The following is a 20,555-nucleotide window of genomic DNA, read 5'->3' on the forward strand; positions in this document are numbered from 1 at the left end:
GACCTGCGACTATTCTAACACACCCGTCTCCACCACTGCAGGGACATTTAGTAAAGAAAGACCCTTAAGACCAAAGCACAGTGGGGGCAGAAGCCCTAGCTTCATTTATGCCCAGCCTAAATTCCCTCTTGGGTAAAGCAAGAATATTATTGCCAATTTCCGGGGTGGGGACCAGATAAGATAAATGACACAGAGCTGTAGATTCAGCCCGGTTGTTGGAATGCGTGTCTAGCAAGCAGGAAGCCTTTGGTTCCATCCTGGTCTCACAAAAACCAGGCATGGTGGCCTGTGAAGCCAGCACTGAGGAGGTGGAGGCAAGAGGAACATGGTCCTTCTCAGTTGCCTAAATGAGTCTGAGGCCAACCCAGGTACGCCTGTAATCCCAGCACTTGGGAGGCAGAGGCAGGCGGATTTCTGAGTTCGGGGCCAGCCTGGTCTACAGAGTGAGTTCCAGGACAGCCAGGGCTAAACCTTGTCTCCAAAAACCAAAAAACAAACAAACAAACAAACAAACAAACAAAAAACCCAAAGAGAGAGAGAGAGAGAGAGAGAGAGAGAGCCCACACAAGGCTATACAAAAGGACGTTCTCTCTCATTCTCGGTATTGGCCACTGGACGACTGCTCCCCACATCAGTGTTTCTGGGGGTCCTGTCACCCAGCCTGACTATTGCTGTAGTAGCCTGGAGCTTCCGCACCACGTGTGGAGGAGGGGAGCCGGTGCTGCAAAGGATTTCCAGAGAGGAAATGAGAGGTTCTCTTCTTTCTCCCATGTTTGTTCGTGCTATATAAATAACGTCAGAAGTTGCTAAGTTGGACTTCCCCAGGTCATTCATGTTTGTGGGTAAAATGGTGCTGGGCCAGGGCCAGCGGACAGCCCTTACAAGGAGCATTTTGTAGCAGATGAAATGATGACTTTGAGGGAGTCTATTTTGGCTCCCCGCAGGGAGCGGATGAGACATGTGTCTGACTCACGGAATGAAAAATGTCTGCTCCCTCAGAGAGGGGCTTATGTGACTCGCTGAGAGGCTGGAAAGATTGCAGGGAAGTACGTTTATGTTCCGTTGTCTAAACAGGATTCCGATGGAGCCACAGACGGCCCGCTGTGAAGCGGCCTCCTGCAGTCAGACAGCCTTCAGTCTGGATTTTAGTCTTCGCTAGCTTCAGTTTTCCTCCTAGAAATGGGTCCTGGGGAGGAAACCGTGGGTTTCATGGCCCCCTGCTTCTTGCTGACTCTGTCCTGGAGAGTGTCTGCTTTATCTTTTAGACACCCTTGGAGGCCACATGTCCCTCTTAACTGATCTGAGGTAGAAACAGAAGCTAACCTTCCACAGGCTTCCAGCCACAAGATGCTGGATAGGCACTGGGAAGGCAAGAGAGAAAAAGACTTAGGTACCACACTGGCCCCTTATCAATCTGTCTAAGGGTAGACACTGGACATTGCAAACTTGGGAAGAAATTTCATAATACTAAAAAGGGGAGTGTGGCCTGGTGCTTGATAGAATTCTTGTATTTGTTTGACTTCCCTCCTGTGGCACTAGGAATACTAGGTGCTCTCTCTGTCACTGAGCTATATCACACTCCGTGTTTTCCTCGACACAGGGACAGACTAGCTCAAGTTGTCCTTGGACTCACTATGTGGCCTCAAATTCATTACCCTGACTACTGAATGTTAGAATTACAGACATGGGCTACCATGCACAGCTTTTGAAGTCCTTGTAATCTAGATAAAATGAAAGGTGGCCTTTACTGTAGGACTCCAGGGCTCTCGCTGTGTCCTGAGACCTGACACTCCTCTCGGGGTATGTCATGCTGGGCGGAAATGTTTATGGAAGACAGACACAGTGTGTTCAGAGGAAATGGTATATGTTTTGATACAGTGTTACTATAGATTGAGGAAAAGCTCCTGTCCTCACTTCAGAGAGACTCCTGTGTTTTCCAATCTTATTAGGGACAGCCATAAATGCAGGGGTCCTTCTGCAGCGGAATCCAGCTTGTCATCTGCATGCAGCAGGCCTACGGAGAGGCCTCCAACTGGTTCAGAGGCCTCACCGCATCTATGGATTCTGACCTGGTATCGGGCAGGGAGGCCTGCTAGGCATCCAGGGGAGGCAGACTGGCTGGACTGGCACTCCCCTTTCTGCCTCTGTGCCATTCCTGACTCCCAGGGATATAGTCTGTGCTGGGGGCCTACTTCCCTGCTCCTCCAGCTCCATCCATTCCACCTCACTTTCCCAAGGAGGGAAGGGCAAACCCCTGGGATGTAGTTGACTGCACTGAGGGCTCTGAGGCTGCAAGGACACAATAAATGCATCTAAGAGGACACCACTGATGTGTTTATCGCAAAGGTTAGCACTCTTGAAGGTTTATACCTCTGTGTCCAGATGGTATAAACCTTCAAGAGTGCTAACCTTTGTGATTCAACTTAGGGTCTTCAAGAGCAGAGCTCTGCTCCTCCTTGTAGCATTAATTAATGTGGGCGTGGCTGTTTCCCCTGTTCCAGTTAATCTGAGCCAAGGCTCTCCTGCTGGGGGGGGGGGCATTCGTGGCTTCAGAATGCCTGTCAACCTGTTGAAATGGAATGCTGATCCTTTCAGAAACAAGTTTCTTGAGTTAGGAAGGGCAGGCTAGCTCTCCTCCGCAAGAGACCCAACTGAGCTAAAGGCAGTTCCCTGAAAGGTCTTCGCAGTGAGCCTGCAGAGTACTCGGCAGAGGGTCTCATGTCTGTAATCCCAGCAGGGAGCAGGAGGATCAGGAGTTCAAGGACATCTTTGGCTAGATAGGGAATCCAGGGTCACCACGGTCTCAGAAAATGCAGCAACACAATACTTGTGAGCCTAGAGGAGTGACCTAGAGCTCTGGGGGCTGAGAGCATGTGTGCACTGGGTCTCATGAAGTTCCTTGGCTCTTACGGTCATTGTTAGATACCTGTGTCTAACTGTCTGGTTCACACCAAAACTGTGTCATGCTGTGTTAGTTAAGAAGATATGGGGCCATTCCCTGGGTACAAGGACAGAAGAGGGACTATATCAAGGTCACTGACCAAGGACATGATGCATGTAAGAAAACAACCCTGAGGGTGTTACCCCCAACACCTTGTCCAATTGGCAAGAAATCAGGGGTGCCTGAAGGGTCATATGCTTAGCTCATGGTTTTTTTTTTTTTTTTTTCCCGAGACAGGGTTTCTCTGTGTAGCCCTGGCTGTCCTGGAACTCACTCTGTAGACCAGGCTGGCCTCGAATTCAGAAATCTGCCTGCCTCTGCCTCCCAAGTGCTGGGATTAAAGGCGTGCACCACCACCGCCTGGCTTCATGTTTTCTACCGTTCTTTCAAATATTCCTATCAATGTTTTCTCCCAAACATCGATAGGAATATTTGTAAGTAAAAGAAAAAAGAGACCACAGGAAAAGTTTGAGGTGGTGTATGTGTGTGTGTGTGTGTGTGCGCGCGCGCGTGCGTGTGTATCAGTGTCCCCGGGTCTCCAGATCGCAACGCCGCCATGATGTCACCATATGACTATTCTTAGAGCACACGCTGATGGCTCTGAGGGTAAGCATATGGTACTTGGAGGCTCCTACCATGTAATCTTGGGTGGGCCACCATATGCAAGGCTGGGATATAATTACCTTCCACTTATAGACCCATAGGCAGCCTCAGCTGCCTGCTGTCCTGGCTTCCCACTACATGGGAAAGAGACTGTCAAGACTTTAATTATACTCCAACTTAGACTGTGGCAAAGACAAGTGATTCCTTGGGCTTTAGTATATTTATAATATCCAGCTAGATGTTTCAAAGGAAAACCAGAAGCCTACATGGGGTCATAGTGTTTTCTTTTCATATAAGTTGTATAACTCTATCCACAGACTGATTTAAATGTGAGTAGATCATAATTTATAAGATGAAGAAGAAGGAAACATAAGGAGGTACCTGGTGAACATCTGGAAGAGCCAGCAGGGGAAGCAGCACAGGTTAGAGCCAACGGGCCGTCCTGAGACCTCTGAACTGAAACTTCTTACATTATCTTGGGCAGTTATATGGAATATGATGACCTGTTACCTGGAGTGGCCAAATGGGACTGCAACTGCCTCTGACGTCATTACAGTGTTAGAGCTGGATGGAAGCCTAGATGGAGCGTCCTGGGCTCTGATGTGTGCCCAGACCTCTGGGGGTCCTACTGAAATGCACATGGGTTCATGAGTCTGCAGCCAGCTCTGGCACTGAGCATGCCCAGGGCGTCGCCATGATGGTGGATACAACAGTCCAAGGGCCTTGCTTTGAAAGGCAGTGATCGAGTGCAAACATTTCCTGTCCCAAATGGATTATTTGAGCCCAGAGAACAAGATCTATTAGAAGCTTGTGGACCTCTAGAAGAGGGGTCCCTGGTGCAAGGAACGGCAGCTGCTGTTCCAACCACGTGCATCCAGTATCCTCTACTTGTCCAGACTGAGAACAAAATGTCTGCATTCAAGTCAAGAAGAGCAAAAGGAAAACAGGAGGGAGGAGGTCTGGGGAGCTTCTATGGGCCATGGTGGGATTGGCTGTAGGATTTCCCTCTATTCTACTGTCTTGATCCAGTCTTCACAGCACCTGGATCACAGCCACAGATGAGCTGGAAGGAAGCCCTCCAGAAGTCCCAATGTGGCCCAGTTGGCCAACTGTCAGGCTGCTGGTCAGGGAATTAGCAGGCTTACACCAGGTCTCATGACTCTCAGTCCTGGAGCTCCTATCTCCCTACCCTCTGTCTTCTAGAGATATCAAAACTACTAAGTAAAAAGGAAGAACAAGGGAGATTTGCAGTGGGGGGGGAGGGGAATCATTAAAAGTATGGCCATGTGAATAAAAATTGAAACCCATTACTTTGTAGGCTAACTTTAATTTTTAACCTAAAAAAAATCCTATATTAGTATGCAAAATATATTTCTATATGGACACAGGGTCCAAGGCTGCATATGTGAACATTCCCTGTAGAACACAAATGTATTGTGCAAGTGCTTGGAAACTGCTGACAAGGCCCCCCGGAGGGCACTGGCACTCAGATTAGCATATCTCCTAGGATCAAAGGCACTGGAGCCAAGAGGCAGGGACTCGGTGAAAGGGGGAGGGGCAGCCAGCGAGCTGGGGATGGAGACTGGCTTCCCCTGAGCTGACTCTAGATCCCAGGTCTGGAACACCAAGCTGGGTAACTGACTACCCAAGAGAGGGGTGACTTACCTGTGGCAGTCATGCCAGATCCATGCATGGCGGCCATTCTTGGGGCGGAAGTCAGACTGGCCATTGTTGTGGATCTGGGAGGAGAAGCGTAGAAGGCGACGGTGGCCTCTGGTGGGGTCGGTGTGCACAGCGGAGGCTGAGAGGCAGTTCTCCTCCATGGCACACTGCAGCAAGGCCATGGGCCTGTCCTCCAGGTAGGCAGTCTGCTGGACAATCTCAGCGTTAAGCACCAGGTCAGGTGCAGCTGGGCAAGACAGACATGGGTCAGACAGGAAATGAGAAAAGTGCCCTCATTTTACATGTCCTTCTGGAGCTGGCCTAGGGCTCCCCTTGCAACCTTCCTGTCACCCTCAATTACATTTTCATTTTGCTGGAGGTCTTCTTAATACTCCTTTTCAGTTCCCAGTATGTGTGGGCAAAAATGCTGACACAGAGGTTGATAGGCACCCAAGGGCTCCTCAGATCATCTGTTCTGATTCTATCTCTTCTACCATGGATGTAGATTTATGGTCTACTAATGCCATTCCCCTTAAAATGTACCTTTACTGTTGATGTCTGAACACTGAGACATTTATTTTATGGTTCTGTAATATTTTCCTCACCACTGACTTCTATTTTTTAGGGTTGTTATACATCAGATACTAGGTCATTTTTTTAATTAAAGACAAGCCTGTGATCAATATCCTATAATCAATCTGGACCTAAATTGTGTGTGTGTGTGTGTTTGTTTTTTTAGACTGTATCTCTACCATAGATGAATTTCTAGCAGAGAAATTTCCAGGAGAGAGAGCTGCCTGATTTTTAAGGCTTTGAGAGTTTTACTCATTCCCTTCTGTCACAGCATAGCACAGAGCTTACACAGACAGAAAGGATGTTGCCCATGCTGTGTGTATGTGTTGGTGTGTGTGTGTGTGAACCTGTTTCTACAGATGTGAACTTCAGGGCTCCTAAAAAACATGGGCTTAAAGCATACATGTCAGAGAACAAGTCACAATATCTAGGCCTAGCTCCATAAATTGTGGGTTGAAACCCCCATACAAAGCTGTGTAAGTAGTGTGGGGGTCATCCTTAATAAACAATAATTTTATCGTTTATTAAGGATGAAATCAAGTTTGTATGGCTATGGTTTCTATTGCTATGACCAAAAGCAACTTGAGGAAGAAGGGGTTTATATCACTTAAAGGATTCCATCCATCACTGAGGGAAAGAAGCCAGGCCAAAAACTCAGGGCAGGGACCTGGAGGCAGGAGCTGAAGCAGAGGCTGTGGAGGGGTGCTTGAGAATTTTGGGAACAGTAAAAGGTTTCTGAATACACAGTATCTGGAAATTAATTCAAAAATCAAATGCATAATGAATCTGAGGTGTTTCTTGCTAGAAACACATGTTACATTGCGTGACTTCACCACAGTCTTGGTTTTGAACATACAACATTGTATATGTCACACAGACAACATGGCCAGAAACAAGTTGGTGCATATTCAAGATTTCCATATGTTATGAGTTACAGTGCTTTTACTGTACATAAATATTCTATTCTTGTAGAAACATGGTTCAATGACAGGAACAAAGACTTTTAATATTTTTCTATTTGCAAATAAATGTCACATCAGCATGCCTTTAATTGTATTGTATTAGAATGTTCCATTTCAAACATGTGGCTTGAGATGCTGACTTGAATTTCATTTTAAAAAATATTAAAAGAACTTTGGTTTGGGATAAGGACAGATTACCAATCATCTCTGAGATGGCCCTAAACATACTTCTGTTGCTTTGTGTTATGTATTTATGCAAATGGTGTTCTTAGCATCAACAATTATATATCAAGGTCCTGATCAACTCTTATTTATCAAGATTTATTTCTTTATGCAAACATAAAAAGTACACCCATCTTCTTAGTATGTGTGTTGGTTAGGGTTTATGTTAACTTGACACAAGAAGCTGGAATCATTTTGGAAGAGGGAGCCTCAGCTGAGAAAATGCCCCTACCAGATTAACCTGTGAGCAAGCCTGTTGTGGGTGTACTTTCTTGACTGATAATTGATGTGGGAGGTCCCACCCCGTTCATGGAGAGCGGTGCCATCCCTGGGCACGTGGTCCTGCACGCCATAAGAACGCAAGCTTAGCAAGCCATGGAGAGCAAGTCAGTAAGCAGCACCCCTCCACAGCCTCTGCTTCAGCTCCTGCCTCCATGTCCCTGCCCTGAGTTTTTGGCCTGGCTTCTTTCCCTCAGTGATGAATGGAATCCTTTAAGTGATATGAACCCCTTCTTCCTCAAGTTGCTTTTGGTCATAGCAATAGAAACCATAGCCATGCAAACTTGATTTCATCCTTAATAAACGATAAAATTATATGCATACAAAAGAACTCTTGTATAACAAATGTGTGATTTATAAGCAGCAAAGGTTTGATTTGTGTACCTATTTTATAGACCTCTGTAGTTAAAGTCACGTAAAACTGTCTCAGGCGTCTTGAATGGAAAGGCTTAAGAATACTAGTCTTCTAGGACTGATTTCCAACAGAAGCAGAAATCCCTGATTTCAGTTTTCTGACAGCTGCATGTTGTGCTGCTGGTGAGTTTTAATTAACAGCTTGACAGAACCTAGAATCATTGGAGAAGGGAGTGTCAGCTGAGGGGTTTCCTGGATCAGACTGACCACTGAACATGTCTATCAGGGGAAGCCTTATTGTCAGTTGGTCCACCCTGTGATGGGCAGTACCATTCCCTGGGTAGAAAGGGTTGGCAGAGAGCAAGCTAGGCAACAAAGGTAATTTGTCTATTTTTACTCTTGACCACGAATGTGATGCTTTAAGTTCTTGCTTTGACTTCCCTGCAATAATAACATATAAACTGGAATTAGGAAACAAATACACACTCTTCTCCTGTGTTACTTTTCATCAGGACATTTATCCCAGTAACAGGAATGGAACTAGAGCACACCTAATTGTCTCAAGAGTGTGTGGTCTGGAGCTTTGCTTTGTCAAGTTCAAAGAGGAAACAAATAACAACTAACTTCCCCAGTGAAGTCTTTCTTGACCATGTACATGGGGAACAGCTTCATTCCCCCACTATCCCTATACTTCTGCAAGTTCTTGAGAGCCCAGCATGGTATCTGCAGCTCTGCTAGCGACCTTGCCCCCATATCTGGGTCTCAGTGAACACCAAGCTCACGGCATTTCCTGAAGCTGGCAGCATTGAGCATTGTTGAGCAAATTCATTCCATTGAATAAGGCATGGAATGTACCAAGCTCACGGGCATTTCCGGGAGCTGGCAGCCTGTTGAACGAATGCATTCAACTGAATAAGGCATGGGGTGTAGGGTAGGTAAGGAGGGCATCCAGGTGGGATGTGGGCATAGAGAGGATTCCCATCAGGGGGCCCAATCATCTGGCAAAGCCTTCCCTTCAAGGGCATGCCATGCGTGGCAATGCTCAGTGGCCAAACTTTCTCAACACCATGGTGTAACTCTTCTGAGATGTAGATTCCTTGGTTAGCTCCGAGGACCTGGTTCCCTAGGCACTCTGAGATGAACAGAGCAGAGAGGTGGTACCCATCAGGTTTGCTCCTTCTGAGAGGAGGTGAGCTTCCCTTGAACTCAGGATAGGTTAACTATACATAGTTTACACGGAGCTTGGTACCCTGGAGGTAAATTAGGCAGATATGGAGCTACCAAATATTCTAGTAGCAGATATAGATGTTGGGTTCAAGTGCAATGGGAATACTGGAAATTGAGCAGGCAAGTGGAAGTGACGTCAGCATTCGCCTGGCTTGGGGGGAGAAACCCAAAGAGCCTTGTGCCCGCGTCCCACATGAGTCTGCATAATCTGTACAGTATAGAAGGAAGGTGGACAAGTGTACACATCCAGTAATGGTGATGTAGAAGGAAATGCAGCTAAAAATGCAGAAAGGTAAAGAGGAAAACGGATTGTATGTGTAGGGCAGTGAGAATCCACTGCCAAGGAACCATGTATTCAAATATATGAGCCTATGGGGGCCATTCTTATTCAAATCACCATAGGTGGGAAGGCCTATGCTACACAGAGGTGGCTTTAATCCATGGGCTAGGGTTGTGGACCCCATAGAAAGGGCAGCTCTAGCCTTCATCTCTCTCTGCTTCCAGAATGTAGATATAATGTATAATGTATGATATATAATCTCCTCCTCCTCACTATGGGCTGTATCCTCAAACTATTAACCAAAATAAACCCTTCCTTCCTTAAGCTGCTTTTGTTAGACATTTGGTACTAAAAGTGAGGAAAGTAACTGATACACATTCCTAAAACTAGCTCTTCCCTGTTTCCTCTTTGCCATATCATCAGCTGAGTCCTGCGTTTGGGGAGTAAGTGACATATGTTCCTTTTAATCCCAGAATCCTTGGTGCTTCCCCACCCTGAGCACACACTGTGAAACCCAGAGTCTTGGGAAGAGGGACGGACGGTTCCCTGAACTCCTCCAGAACTGGAACAGTGGGAAGAGTGAGAGGCAGCCCTTTGACCTCCTTACTTTCTGAGCAGGCGACTCCAGCACCGAACTGTACCCCGCCATCGGGGCAAGCCACCTCCTCGTCATGTCGGCAGTGTGCCAGGGATAGCTCTGTCCCTGAGCACTTCACCCCACTCATGACCACTTTGTTGGCGAAGATATTTCCATGCCAGTACCAGGTTTCCTGGAGAAATCAACCAAAGAAGTCATTAGCAGGTCACCTTGAATGGCTTCACAAAACCCTCATGGTTTTATGATCCCATTTTCCAGATGGAGATGGCCAAGGCACAGAGAGTCATTTTTCCCAGCTATGTGGTTAGCTGGTGACAGAATGCATGAACTTCTAGGATTAACCCTGGCTTTGCAGGAGAGGAAAAATCTATTCACGTATGTCAATAATTAGTTGTCTTATAAAATTCAAGTTCTGGATTTAATTCTAGGGAAAGTACTTTATAGAATGCTGACTGAGGAGCCCCCGGGTTTATGATGCTGAGATTTACTGGGCCTTTTTAAGCAACAGAACTTCAAACATACTGTTAGCATACACTCTCACACTTCAAGAAGATTCAATAGAGAAAACCAGAGAAGGGTGGAGGGCTCAGGTAAAGGGTGTGCAAGAGAACATAAGTGCCTGTGCTCCGGAAGTTTCCAAAGGTTAGTCATGCGTCGACTTGGTTCAGCAACAATACATAGATAAATAATAAATAAATTTCGTCTACTGATTGATGGGCAGATGCACAGTTTTAGGTAAGTTATAGAGGTGGGGAGTTGGCCCTCTCTCCTTGAGTTCTATAGCCATTGATTCACAGCCTTGGACTGAAAAAAAGAATATTTTAAAATAGAGACTATGCTGAACATGTATAGACGTTTTGGGGCCACTTTGCTCCAAGAAGTACAATTCCCAGCAAGAAGCATAATGTCTACATTATACTAGGGATGCAGACCACCTAAGACAGGAAGTTCAGGGGAGACACGGGTAGATTCTAAAGGAACGTGGCACCATTTCACGAGCGAACTGGATCATCATGTTCTAATGGAGGTCCCATATTACTCCCCCAGGCATACTGAGGGATGACTGTATCTAGATCCTATTGGATTTTTTTCAAAATCCTTCTAATTCTTCACAGTAAAAACTCAGGGCCCTGAGCAGAGAGAGAGAGAGCTTGTCTTGGGAGGCTGTTTTAGACTCCAAGCTGAGGCTCGGTGTCTTGGGAATGAACTGTCAGAGAAGAAAATCAGCCAGTCAGTAGATCTGTTACGTGGAGAATCAGATTGCGTGCGTGCATGCGTGAGTGAGTGAGTGAATGAGTACGTGGGTGCACGCATGCCCGTGCGTGCGTATGTGCATGTGCATGTGTGCTTGTGTGTGTGTGTGTTTCCAGTTTGCCCCAGGAGGCTAAGCTCCCAGATGGTGTGAGCCACATCTCTCCTGGAGACTAGAATGATGAGCTGCAGATGGAGGACACAGGCATTCCTGTCTCAGCCCATATCAATCCATGGGAGACTAACAGGCTCAGCGAGGATGCTGAGAGCCTTCCTTAGGCCCCAGGAAAGGCTATGTGGGACCAGGAAATAGAGTTAGATTAGCAGACAAGATGGACCACAAGTCTTGTCCTGATTTGTGAAAATGCTCAGAGTAGGGACACTGAGGATTATGGACCCCTTGTTCCTTATCACAGGTGGGATACCTAGGGCACAGAGGTGTGGGTACTTTGCCACAGACTATCATGCAGGAATGGCATTGGGAATAACCCGGATGTGCTGCCCTGTGCTGTCTGTGACAGAGGGCTGGGACTAGGGTGAGCTGAGTGGCTCTCTCGAGTCCTTAGGTCATTAGAGGGTGGCCCTGGGAGAAAGGTGTAGCCAATGTGACAAGAGTCCAGAGCACAGCCTGGAGATTTGGCAGCATATCAGTAAAAAAAAGAGTCAGAGACACCGAGGAGGAAGGGCCCAGCCGAAGAGGGTTTCAAGGGAGTGAACTAAAGCATTAGAGTGTTGATCCCGGGGCTGAGGTCTCCTCACTCTCCTCAAAGACAGGATGACTTCTGTCTACAAACAGCATACAGGACACCTCAGGCTCATTCCTCAGCCTAGAGAGAACCCAAACATGCAGACTGCAGTGGTCCACAGACCGAAGTAAGTGACCCAGAGGTGTCCAACCTGCAGTGAGTGGGCCCCAAAGGATCTTAAGGAGCACGGCGTAACCATGGATACCACATAACACAAAACCGAAAACTTACTTAAAACATTATGAGTTTTCTCTGTAATGTTTCTGTGACTGGAAGGTACAGTATGAGCTCTGTAACTGACAAGATTGTGTCACAATGTCAAATAGCTGGACACACCTGGAACTCCTTATTCTGTAGCTGGAAACTGAGACTGGGACAGGGAAGACTTGCTCCAGAGTTTGGGATGTCAAGGAAGGAGCTATGGCGATGGCGACGGGTAAAATGAAGTCTCCTGCCTTAGCCCAGGGTTAGCTTGATTGTATCCCTTCTTTGAGGCTGGGGAAAGTTAGTTGAAGGGAGGAGCTGACTGACAATGGGAAAGGCCAGGCTGGATGGAGGGTGGGCTTGGCTGTGAGGCTAGGACCACTTACCTGGAAGGCGTTGCTGGCAAAGCCCAGGCCTAGCTGCCGGCAGACCACCATGGCTTCCACAATGCCCCAGTTCTGGCCGCATACAGTCCCCCACACAAGGGACCCATTTCGCTCTGTTAGCACCTCCACTCGGCCCTCATAGGGATTGCGGCCTCCATTCAGGCGCACCTGTGGACAGCAAGAAACACGGGTCGTGAGGATGAAAGGGAGGGTCTCGCCATATTGCCACTAGCTCCAAGCCAGGGGGGGGTCGTACCTGGCTACCCTTGGATTCAGAACCTCCTTATAAGCCCTGTGGATTCCAAATTATGCCAGCATGAACTCAGTGAGACCTCACTCGGGTGTCTGGACCTCCCGAACACCATTCTTTTGGGAATGTAGCACCTCCCAAGAGGTAACATGCATTATGTGTATAGCATCTGGATTCTGCTGGATCTGACCATTCACTAAGAGATACCAGTGGCCACTGACCACTAAACCACATCCCAGATCCCATTCCCTAATGCTTATACATGAGCCCCAGTGCTACCCACTCTGGAGGTGTGGTCTCTAAGGGGACAATTAAGGCCACATGAGACCATATGGGAATGCTACAATTCAACCAGACTGATGATGTCTTTCTAAGGAGAAAGGAGCCCCTAGGGATGCAGCAGGCACAGGAAGAGGTAACACAAGGACAATAAGAAGGTGGCTGGAAACAGGTCAGAGCAAAGAAGCCTCAGCAGACACGGAGCCTGCAATGCCTTGGCTTGACTGTATTTTCCTTGGGGAATCAGGAAGGGACCAATCCCATTGGTGAAGATGGAAACATTGGGGAGGGGGCAGGGTGGCAGCAGCAGCAAACCTAGGTGATAAAATTCAGATGCTTTGATTCTGCCCAGCATGGTTGCTGACATCCTTGGGAGCCCCATGTCAGGCCAGGCAGTGCTTGGCTGGCCACTGTGGCAAACACTAACTCTCCCGCATTGGGGCTGCACTCAAGAGGCATAGCCTTGACCCTGGGTCTTTGGAAAGGTGAGAACTGTTGGCAGTGGGGATCCAGCACTTCTGTTATCACATCCAGGCATCTGACCTGGCTCAGCTTTATCTACTGACCACCAGAAGGTTCTGGAAAGCCTCATTTCTTTGGCTGAAGGTCTGTGACATCACTGAACTTTGACTCATCTGGAGAATGACCCGGCACATTGGGGACTTACAGCTGGCCATGGGTTGCAGACTTACCAGGAATCTCTTAAAATACTTCTGGCAGTTCCAGATGGCATTTCCCTGTGTTTGCATTCCTGCTCACCCCCAGGGAACACACAGCTCAGCTGCCTGATGCCGGGCTCCCACCTATGGCCTGGTTAAGGATAGCGACTTGCATTAGGAGTGCCTTGGTGTTCTGGTGCTAAGGTCGAGAAGTGCTGTCTAAGCAGGAGCCTGCCACATCTGCTGTCATGATGTGTCGATTTAAATAATCAGACAATAATAGCTCTATGACATATGTCACACAGCACCCCAAAAATGTAAGGCCTGCTGAAGAGCATTGTGTAGGAGATCCTGGGTATTTTGTAGCATTGGTTAGACTTCCTGAAGAACAAGGGGGTTGGAGATTCTACTTGGTGAGCAAGGTTGAGCAAGCTCGTAAAGCCCTGCTTCAGGAAGGGTGGAGTCTGTCTCCAGTTGCAATTCTGCTGACTTCTTACTTTCTTCTGTTTACAGCTCTGTGCTCACTCGGTGCCCTGTAGACCTGCCGTCTATCAGTGTGGCCCCTCTGAATCCTTACAGAGAACCTATGCAAATGGTGCCAGAGGTATGGTAGACCTTGAGTTCCTTATAGATAATTCAGAGCTGCCACTGTACCAAAGAATATCCCACGGTGAGAGATCAGATATCTGCCACACCAAGAGCAGCATTTATGTGTTTGATCGTGTGGCACTTAAAAATGTTGGGTGGCAATGACATTGAGTGTGCAGTGGCAAAGCTGAGGTCGAGAGTTCATCTTAGGGACTAGAGAGATGGTTCAGTGGCTAAGAGTACTGACTGCTCTTCCAAAGGTCCTGAGTTCAATTCCCAGCAACCATATGATGGCTCACAACCACCTGTAATGGGATCCGATGCCCTCTTCTGGTGCGTCTAGACAGAGCTTCAGTGTACCCATCTAAGTGCTTATCCTGGAGAGTCCTTCGGAGTAAGGCTACCTGGTCTGTATTCTTTGGGCGTGGCATCACAGATCCCTCTGGGCATCCCACCTCCTCACCTTTTTCTGGAAGCCCATGATGGGGATGTTGCATCGCACTCCAGCGTCTTCCTCGTGGTTGCAGCCCTGAGACTCCGTGTTGAATTTGCAGTCTATGATGGACTTCTCGGTCCCTGTGCACTGGACCTCGTTGAGGTGGATGGGCCCAATCCCTAGGAAGGAAAATTAAGATGCGTGCTATAAAATCATCCAGGAAGTTTCCTAGAACCTGCAAGAAAGACCCTGGAAATCAGACTTTGCCTCCTCTTCCATTGTCAAAACTCTCCCAACCCAGGCTCCTTCTCCCTGGAGAGAACTGGGGGAGGAGGGTGCATATTTTGCCATAATCACACATAAAATTCGCTACCAAACTGCCATGTGACCTTGGTCAGATCACATAGTAATATGATTTGGAATGTAAAGTGTTCCCCGCAAGCTCATGAATGCTGGATCACCAGCTGGTGGCGCTGTAATTGAAAGACTATGAAAACTTTCCGAGGTTTGCTGGAAGAAGCATCACTGGGGAGTGGGCTTTGAGGCTCGAAGGGCTGGCCCCACTTCTGGTCCATTATTTCCTTCCTGACTTTGGATGGACGAGATGTGACCAGCTGTCTCATGCTCTGGCCACCATGCCTTCCCTGACATCTTTTTCTTGCCAGGTCACATGAGTGGGAACAGTAGCTCATACATCTAGCCTCAGTAATAACTGGGCTTCTTTCTTCAATAAAGGGGTCAGACTAGAAGATGCTACTAATTCACCCTGTAGCTACCACATTCTGTGTATTTGGTAGTCTGAAAGGAATAACTATGACTGTACTTGTAAGTCCCCATAGGAAGCAGGTAGACTATACAAACCATAAGGTCTGAATTAGGAAGGGGGTGCTTTAAAATACAGTTAAGGGTGGGATGTAAGGAATTCCAGGGCAGTCAAGAAGCCAGGGTGAATAAGGTGGGTCTCAGACACACCCCTAAGAGTGAGAGAAGAGCCAAAACTCACTTAGGAGAGGCGTGGAGAGGAGAAGACCCCAGAAAATAATTGTCACCCATCATGGAGGGACACAGTGCCTATGGGAACTGCCTAAACCTCTCTCCTCTGGTAGCCTCCAGTTCTCACCAGTGTCCTGTGTTGGTCAAACCCAACTATGCCTTGAGGCAGGGGCATCATGGTGAGGTGGAGAGTAGACCTGGAAGGGCAGACAAGAAAGATGCTGCCAGCGACATGGAGACCGTGCCAGGAGGCTTGGCTTTCTGGGGGTGGTGTGGTAAGGGTGAGCCTCAGACTGGAGAGAGAGGGTACTCCGGCCCCTCCGGCCCCTCTGCTCACACTGGCAGTCTTTGTTTTAAGCACTGACCTTGAAGGTCTGTGCTCTTGCCTCTTCCATCTTCACTAGCCTGTTTTTTCTAGTATCTTCCCCACATAAAAACCTCATGAGTTGTTGTTTTTTGTTTTGTTTTGTTTTTTCAAGACAGGGTTTCTCTGTGTAGCTCTGGCTGCCTTGGAACTCACTCTGAAGATCAAGATGGCCTCGAACCCAGAGATCCTCCTGCCTCTGCCTCCCAAGTGCCAGCTGGTATCAAAGGCAAAGGTGTGTCACCACCACCCAGATCCCCACGGGGTTTTAAATTCATGTTAAATGCCTTCAACAGCTTATCACTGCCCTTAGGGGAGCAGTGTCCATGATCTACAGGCACCAAATGATCTGGAAGATCCTACATGTGGAGGTCTTCCATTTATGTTTCAGTTCTGCCAACTCCTCCCACCTCGGCCACAGAGGTCTCAGGCTCCTCCCAGCTCAGTCACAGGAGCCTTAGGTTCCTCCCAGTTCAGACACAGGGCTCTGGGATTCCATCATGGAGTCTGGTGCTCCTCCATCTGCATGGGCCACACTCCTCTACAGTCCATCACTGATACCCATCCATCCTTAATTTCATAAAGTCTTTCTGGCCCTCACTTCACCACACCTGTGTTTCATTCCTGTAGCCCTGCTTTGAGTGCTCACTCCCTGAAGATGCCTCCCCCACCAAGAGGGCAGGGACCCCATGTTTTCCTTCTGTACATTCCCAGTTAGTGTCTTGCATGACAGGAAATTTCCACAATGTCCACACAGATGCAGCCGACATCACTGAGTGCCTTTGACCTGTAACCCATCAGCCATGGGCTATGTTCTCAGGAAAAGACAGAATCTGCCTTGAAAAGTTCCCAGGGCCTAGGCAGGCAGAAGTCACAGGAATACTTATGACATAATGCAGTCAGAAACAAAGACGGGGATGGTCACAGGTTCCTTGGGGTCCAGGAGGGCATTGGCCCACTATTAAGGGAAGCAGAGTGTCTGGAGATGTCCACCATCTAGGTGTCCTGAGGAAGGAAAGGGCCAAGTTTCTGCTTCCACAGAAATTTATGAAGGAAGATGTTTCCAATTCCTTGGAATTTTACAAATTAGTGAAAACACTCCATGAAAAATTGCCAGAAGATTACAAGGATCCAAAGCACAAAGGCTAAGACAAATGGCAGATCCTCCAAAGTGAGCCGGAGCCATAGATGAGGGCTTGGGTCATAAATGTGAGGATGATGGCAGAGATGTTCATAGCTGATGTTTACTGGATTGGATCCTAAACGCCAGTTTATCTCAACTCATTTAAACAGCGGGGAATCCACTGCTACCCGTGGAACAGGCCTGTCATATGTGCTTCTTGCTGTAGACAGAAGGCTTTTACAGCCGCCTCTTTAGCCTTAACCTGCCCAATACACAGGAGCCAGTGGCTACTCAAAACAGTCAGGGCAAGTCTATGAGCTGTAAGCATAAAAGATACGATGGACGACAAAGCTGTATTCTGAAAATGCGAGCAATCTTGTTAATAGCATTTTTATCAATGACATGTTAAAATTGTAATATTTTGGATCTACTGGGTTTGACAAGATGTATTATTAGAGTTAATTTCACCTGTAAGTTTTTAATGTGGCTATTAGAAAATTCAAAATTATATATGTGGTTGGTATTATGTTTTTGCAGGAAAGCACTGGTCTATGGAGCTGGAATGTTTTGCCGAGTGTTTGTTCAGTTGACCATATCTGTTCAATTGGAGTGCGCCTCCTCTTTCAGGGGTGCCTTCCTCCCTCAGTCCCTCCCTGGAGCAGTATCTGCTGGGCACAGACTTTAAGGACAGGAGCTAAAGCACACAGGCCTAGCCTTCATATATGATTCAGCTGTTGGGGAAAGTGAGTGTGTCAGCAGACATCTGGGACCTTGTTACTGGGTCCTGAAACACTGAGGGAAGAGCCTACTGTACCCTAGCATCCATCCAGGTGACACTGGAGCCATGCATCACCAATCCAGCTACCTTGTTTCACAGTGAAGAATCTCAGGACCAGAAGGTTCTCCAAGGTCACCAGACAAGTACATAGCCAGGCCAGGGTGAGGACTCAGCCTCTGTCCTCTCGCTACCCATGGGTGTGGGTGTGGTTACTTGTTCCATTCGCTAGAGCCAGGACTCAGGAGCTGACCCTATCTGCTCTGGGGCTTGTGTTGAATGTGGTACTTTTCCTTTCCCGACTACTACCGTCATATCCTCAACGTGGCAGAAGGCACATGAACCTTCCACGGTGCCTTCAAGGCCAACATCAAAGGTACGCGAGGCCTCTTCTTCCGAAAATTCCTCAGGCACTTGTAAACCTTTGGCTGCTCTGGGTGGTGAAAGACTTAGGTCATACAGACCCCACTCATGACCCATGGAATGTCCGTGTCATCAGATGTGTGCTTGTTTATGCCTCAGGAACCTTAGGAAAGCACAGACTTTGCATGTGGACCAACTGGCACAGTGGATTGTGGGAACATTGAAGAACACGATTGTCTCACTGGGACCGAAGGAGAATGAGTTATTATTGGGTAGCATGGTAAAGATGGCTGGGTAACACAGTCTGCTGCTGTTGCTGCTGCTGCTGCCCCCAAACCATCTGCCCCATTATTGCACACTTGGAACACTGGCACGAGAAAGGAGCAAATGTAATTCAGACTGGGCACGGAGGGAGATAGTGTGTAAAAGAAAAAAAAAAGGAAGCCAACAATTTAAGAGTTTGGAAACTTCAGTCTTTCTGCCAACAACTGGGGTTCCCTGAGCCTCAAATTCCTCATATGATGGACCCGAGGAACCGAGTTCCTCTCTAGCAGGGCGGGTCTATGACCACAGGACTTCTCTCAGTTCATGCCCAGGGCAGCTGCGGGCATGGTACACTGCAGGACGGTCAAGCAGACGAGCTGCCTTGTTAAGACATAGAGTTCTGTGTTCTTTAACTGAGCTGCAGGTGAAGCTCAGCCAGGATGCTGAGTCCTAGCAGAGGGAGCCACTGACATGGTGTTCATGGCCTGGGGGAGGGAGGGCTATTTCTTCCCTCAGGCAGCAACCAGTGAACTCGCCAGATTCCTTTCCATGGGGTGATGACTCCACTCTCAAAAGTATGGGTTTCCTCTCAATCTAGGAGAGTGATTCTCAACCTTCTTAATGCTGTGACCCTTTAATACAGTTTCCTCATCTTGTGGTGATCCCCAACCAGCCATAAAATTATTTTTGTAGCTACTTCATGACTGTAATTTTGCAACTGTAATGAACTGTAATGTAAATATCTGATATTCAGGACATCTTTTTTTTTTCTTTTTTTCTTTTTGGTTTTTTTCGAGACAGGGTTTCTCTGTGTAGCCCTGGCTGTCCTGGAACTCACTCTGTAGACCAGGCTGGCCTCAAACTCAGAAATCCGAGTGCTCCTGCCTCCCAAGTGCTGGGATTACAGGCGTGCAACACCACCGCCCAGCCTATATTCAGGATATCTGATGCATGGCCCCCAAATGGGTTGTGACCCACAGGTTGAGGAGCACTGGCTTGGAAATTCCATCCTTGTCTGTAGCCCAAGCCCCATCCTCACTCTCACAGCAGCCTCTCTGCTGGTCAGTGCTGAACAGATTCCCAGGAAAGACCAAGACTGTCTTCCTTTAAGCACAGCTCTTCAGGCTGGGCACTCATGAGGATGCTTGGTCTTGGGAAAGCTCCTGATGGACCAGGGCTTGCTTGCTTTCTTTCTTTCTTTCTTTCTTTCTTTCTTTCTTTCTTTCTTTCTTTCTTTCTTTCTTTCTTTCTTTCTTTTTATTCGATATATTTTTCATTTACATTTCAAATGATTTCCCCTTTTCTAGCCCCCCACTCCCCAAAAGTCCCATAAGCCCCCTTCTCTCCCCCTGTCCTCCCACCCACCCCTTCCCACTTCCCCATTCTGGTTTTGCCCTATACTGCTTCACTGAGTCTTTCCAGAACAAGGGGCCATTCTTCTTGTACCTCATTTGATGTGTGGATTATGTTTTGGGTATTCCAGTTTTCTAGGTTAATATCCACTTATTAGTGAGTGCATACAGGCTGAGTGGTTTTCATGGACTCACCCGGGAGAGGTTGTGGTCTGTTCTGTGGTCAAGGGGACAGCATCTCTCCTGGGGTTCCCCACTGAATGTTCCCCATTCTTTTGCTCCGTAGTCACAGGAGTGACTTTGTCTGGGATACTTGATAGAAACCAGCATCCTTCTCACGACTGTCTGATTACGTCAGACGGGGCTGCCCTGTTTCCTTTCTCTGCTGCCTGGAGGAGCCCAATATTGGCAAGGTAGCAGCATGGTGGAAAAGCCAAGGTGATGGTTCTTTTGGGTACAGCCATGCTTGACGGATTCTGAGGTCTTTTCCTAGAGGAAGGACCTAGAATTCTGGCTTTCCTATTGGAGCAGCTGAGAGTGCAGAACGGGGCATTGGAGACCTGGGCTGCTCTGTCCACTCTTCTACCATCTTGCTTTGGCTAGGCACCCTTTCTCTAGGAGGCAATTCCAAACCCATCAAATGGGGATTTAGTGTTCTCTGAGGAGCTGGCTCAGGGGGCCAGGGTGTTCCAGGATTCCCTAACAGATGGGCTGCTTCAGGGAAGGAGCAGAGAAAGCTGACCTTGAGGGGGGTCGTGACCACCAGCTGGACTTAGGTTCCTAGAGGCATATTTTCCTCTAAAGAGAGGCTCCTACCTTCA

General features: G+C 47.8%; 1 protein-coding gene across 2 annotated transcripts in view; it reads right to left on the reverse strand.

The window, feature by feature from the left end:
* Loxl2 (lysyl oxidase like 2) overlaps positions 1-20,555 on the reverse strand; it is an 81,559-nt gene that overhangs the window by 7,915 nt on the left and 53,089 nt on the right. For both annotated transcript variants that reach the window (XM_052191099.1, XM_052191100.1), the window contains exons 7-10: positions 14,528-14,679; positions 12,289-12,456; positions 9,711-9,873; positions 5,210-5,453 (exon numbers count right to left, since the gene is read on the reverse strand). In XM_052191099.1, coding sequence (XP_052047059.1) covers positions 5,210-5,453; positions 9,711-9,873; positions 12,289-12,456; positions 14,528-14,679 — 727 coding nt within the window. The remainder of the gene's footprint in view (positions 1-5,209; positions 5,454-9,710; positions 9,874-12,288; positions 12,457-14,527; positions 14,680-20,555) is intronic.

Source organism: Apodemus sylvaticus, chromosome 8 (genome assembly GCF_947179515.1).
Source record: "Apodemus sylvaticus chromosome 8, mApoSyl1.1, whole genome shotgun sequence".
Classification (NCBI taxonomy): Eukaryota; Metazoa; Chordata; class Mammalia; order Rodentia; family Muridae; genus Apodemus; species Apodemus sylvaticus.